The following is a 4,384-nucleotide window of genomic DNA, read 5'->3' as shown; positions in this document are numbered from 1 at the left end:
ACAGGCCAAAACTACCTGTCGCAGGTGAAGCTCCTGCAAGTACATAGGAAACGTACCTACGTGGTTTATAGAGTGACTCCATCGTCGGACTAGAGGTGTGATTTCGGTCATGATGATATTTTGATGCCACCAAAGTTCCATCTAGATCCAATCTACATCTTCAGATTATCACGGTGTATAGGACCTAATCATCCCCCCATAACATTATCATTAACGGTTAAAGTCCCGACCTTCATACATAATTAAGAGCTTCACTTGAACTTTGTCGTTTTGTTGTGCTTGAGTATCTCGTGGCATTTAAAGACATAATCCTTCATATAGCAAGATGTTTAAGGGTGGTAACATCAGGAATAAAACTATCAATGTCGCAGGTTGCAAACATCACGGTAATGATCTTCCTTAAACATATGACAGGATCACTTGCGATGTGACTCCCCTCTTACGTGAACCTGGTTGCGTCAGGGACGCTAATGAAAGCTCGGGGTAAGGGCTGCGTGTGCCCAGAGCATAAACATGGACACGATTACAGCCGTTGTTTAAATTCAATGTTGTGAATACACTCTATACAAGACTTAATATCTGGAGCTATACACTCGCGTGGTGCGCAGGCTTCTTCGCGGCCGCCAGCTGTACGTGAACTGGGGTGTAAGTGCGTCGGCTGCGGCTGCTGCAGAACTTTCTCCACATGTTATACCTACGGGGAAGGAGAGTGTAGAGGAACGGGTTAACACAGGAGTTCAGATAGGACAGGACAAGTGTTGCCAGTCCCATGATGTTGTTGGGGTCAAAGGTCTCGTCATGGAGGATGATGAGTTGGTAGGACCAGAAAGGAATGTAACACAGCCAGAACACAAAGACGATAACAAAGATGATTTGCGCCACCTTTCGCTTTGAGCGTTTGATCCTGCGGTTGGCTGAGTGAGTGGGACTGACTAGGTTGATGAAATGACAGAGTAGGAGGACGTAGACGGTTGCCGTGACAACGGATGGGATGAGGAAGGTGATGAGAAAGACTGCCATCATGTAGTTTGGGAGGGAGCTCTTTGTGTCCAGTGTCCACTTGCACGAGTATTTGTCCCGCCCGTCGATCTTGATTTGAGCCATATTAATCACCATGGGTAACGTCAGCATGACGCCAGTCAGCCAAATGACCGCGCTGACGCGGCGCGCAACGGTAACGCTGCGGTAACGCAGGGAGATCATGGGATGGACAACCGCGATGTACCGCTCAACGCTCATGATGGTGAGGATAAACGTGCTAACGTGCATGGTGAGGACATCCTGGCCCAGGATGAGGCGACAACCGATATCACCAAACATCCATCCTTTCTTGTTGTAATTTGTCAGTGTAAAGAAAAGACACCCGAAAATATAAAGCAGATCAGAAAAGGCCACGTTCACTATATAAGTATTTATCGTGTTCACACTCACGTTGCACGTAGGGCGAAAAGTCAATAAGATCACAATGCTGTTTCCGAACACACCCATTACAAAGATACATAAAAATCCGGATACAAGGAAAGAGTTGAACATGACGTCATCATCATACTCCTGCGAAGAATTGCTAAAAGATGAATCATTTGTGGCGTTATTTGGCGAAAGCGAGTATATCCATAACCCGTCAGTGCCCATTTTGACCGTAGATACTTTCAGGCTATCCACAAACAGAAGATCTATCGCTTTCTTGCGACGATTCAAGCTGAATGTAGTGACTCAAATCCGTTTGATTTAGCAGAAGAAAGGAACAACACTTAAGAACAGTAAAACGTCCATCATAGACTGAAGATAAACAAAGTGGTGAAGAAAACAAACGGAAATGAAGACGATGTTTTGTCCCGATCGATAAAATTCGAGAGAGACAGTTGGCGGATATACATCTGCTTATCATTATGAAGACTCGTAAGAGACAATAACATTGGAGAAGTCATGGATCGGTAAAAAATGTCCCGCGCAATATTGGAAAATCCATCAAAGTCAACATTATATCGCTGGTCAATATGGTGGCGAACAATTATTAGCAGTCGTAATTCAATTTTTTGCTTGACGAGTATTTACCCCAGAGAGGAAAACGTACCACAAGCGAGATACAAAATCAATAACGTGAGAACACAGAACAATACGCAAGCTCTTCTTCATAACTTGACTACAACCGGGAATTGTAAGCTGAGCTCCTTTTCCGGTCGTGGATGCTTTTAAGACTGGAAAATATCGTCTCTGTCGGGTAATGGAGTGCTTCCACTGAAAATGATATCTTTGGTCAAACTGTAACGGCACGGCGTTCAATATATCGACACAAACTGGAGATGGAGCGTTATAAACCATTATCCGTTGACAACTCTCCACGAGAAATGGGAGTTCCGCACCCTTGCTTTAAACGAACCTTTGTGATTCGTAGATCCATGTCTGCGAATTTACCCCAGTCTGCTTTTCCTCCCAGCGTCTTTGTGCGTTGTGATTGGTTGACATACTGGCCAATCGCTGTTCCTTGGATACAAGGAACGCAGGCTCTAGGGCAGTGGGTTCATGTGGGCACACCCGATGTGGCGTCACTACGTCAATCGTAGATGTAAACTCACCGAAGTGTTACTCAGTGTGGTTTGCAGTTGACTGTTACAGCAGAGAGGTCTGTTTTAGGAACAGTTATTCCAATGACTTGGCAATGTGCCCCTTTCTACTGCGACTTGTCATCTTGCATGTCTTGCTTGCTTTCGCCGAGAGTAACCTGCAATTCTAGCCATATTGCTCTTCCAGGGGCTGTGTGGGACGGTACAGTCGGAAAAAAAAGAGAGACTTATTTAGCTCACGTCAGCGATCATCAATTTATATTTAGCTCGCGGCCGAACCCATGCATGGCACTCAACATTATGACCTGAGTCACCAAAATATGAAATGTACAAAATAAAAAGATGAAAAAGAGTTTGTGAATCATTGTTTGATGTGACGAAAGAAGTTCCCAATTGAGTGAGTCTTCCAAATTAGTATTACGAGATGAAACAAAAACAGAGTTCCACGATAGATTTGCTTACTCTGTACATGATGTTGAGGAATATTAGTCACTAAAAAACCAAAGACAAAGTGCTGAACTTCCAGGTAATTTATAAATCAAACTCTGACTTGATGATTTTGTATATTATGATGGAATGATAACGAAAGTCTAACACTTGAGATACACTGGCGACAGGACTTACATAAACGTGTCAAGATCTATATCATGTATAGTGGTATGTATGTCGACCTTTGGCAAGTCATGTCGTAGGTTCGAGCCCCGACCATGGCGCTATGTTGAAACTAAGACTGATATCACAACTGCGAGCAGCTAATTTGGCATCATCCTTTAATGTCGGGCATGAAGATGCCGTCTTTTTGTTTACGGGGTCCCACGTATCCATCGTCAATTTTGAATTTATATTTCTCTTCATCAACTAATAATGTGAAACGGAAAGAAATTGCAGGTTTGATGAAAAATTGTAATCTTTTACGAATAGGTAGAAATCTGGTTTCCAGGAATTTTAAAGAGGTTACGAGGGGTGATCGTGCGCAAAATAAATCATTTGCGCATACTAAACAGACGCATTGAAATGAATTTGTAAGCAGATAGGAGACAACGCGCGAGGATCGAATTGGCAATGCTAGTACGAAATGCTAGTACAAGATGCGATGAGAACAAAGGCTCTGGCTGATGACGTGTCGTTGTTACGAGCAACAACAACAAAAAAATCCGTTATTTGGCATAAAACATGTAAAAAGAAGATCTGCAGAGAAGAACGCGGAAGTCAGAAGAACACGTGATGAATAATTTAAGTCGACCACCAATTTTGTTGTTGTTGCTTTCTAATGTTTAAAGAATTCCGCTGCTTAGTTATGATCAATAAGTGTATTCTAGATACTCAAACGAAAACAAGTTAAGACTTGTATGTAAGAACCCCGAAAAAAACCCTGCTGACATTATTCCAGAAAATTAGAAATCGGTTCACCCTATTTCCAAAATGTTACTCACAAAGAGTTTATATCCATTCTCTCTATATTCGTTTCATTGTACACACGCAATCACGATATACATGCAGGAGAAATCTTGTAATCAGATGTGTTTTTGCGATATGTCAGTGCGACCTGGCAAATTCACATCGTTGCATGTTGGTCAAGACGTTTCTCATGGTCGTCATGGACATTGTATTCCTATACGTCCACCTCCCACCCCGACCCATTCTCTTCCTTACCCTCTCTTCATCTCGTCTCTACCCCTCCCCCATACTGTTATACTCTCTTTCCCTCTACTATTTCCCTCTATGCTTTCTACATACCCTCTCTCTTCGCTCTCTCTCTCTCCCTCCCTTATATCACAATCGTCATTTAGTAACAGAGCTAAAAAAAGAAAAGAAACAAG

At 42.8% G+C, this 4,384-nt stretch overlaps 1 protein-coding gene across 1 annotated transcript; it reads right to left on the bottom strand.

The window, feature by feature from the left end:
• Window positions 1–585: 585 nt before the first annotated feature.
• Window positions 586–1,632, bottom strand: LOC139725271 (urotensin-2 receptor-like). The gene has a single exon (XM_071636361.1). The coding sequence runs from the start codon at window positions 1,630–1,632 to the stop codon at window positions 586–588; it is 1,047 nt and encodes a 348-aa protein (XP_071492462.1).
• Window positions 1,633–4,384: the final 2,752 nt, after the last annotated feature.

The sequence above is a fragment of the Diadema antillarum genome, unplaced genomic scaffold (assembly GCF_040938485.1).
Source record: "Diadema antillarum isolate AM-2024a unplaced genomic scaffold, OU_Dant_1.0 scf00000017, whole genome shotgun sequence".
NCBI lineage: Eukaryota > Metazoa > Echinodermata > Echinoidea > Diadematoida > Diadematidae > Diadema > Diadema antillarum.
This window is presented reverse-complemented; position numbering and strand designations above follow the sequence as displayed.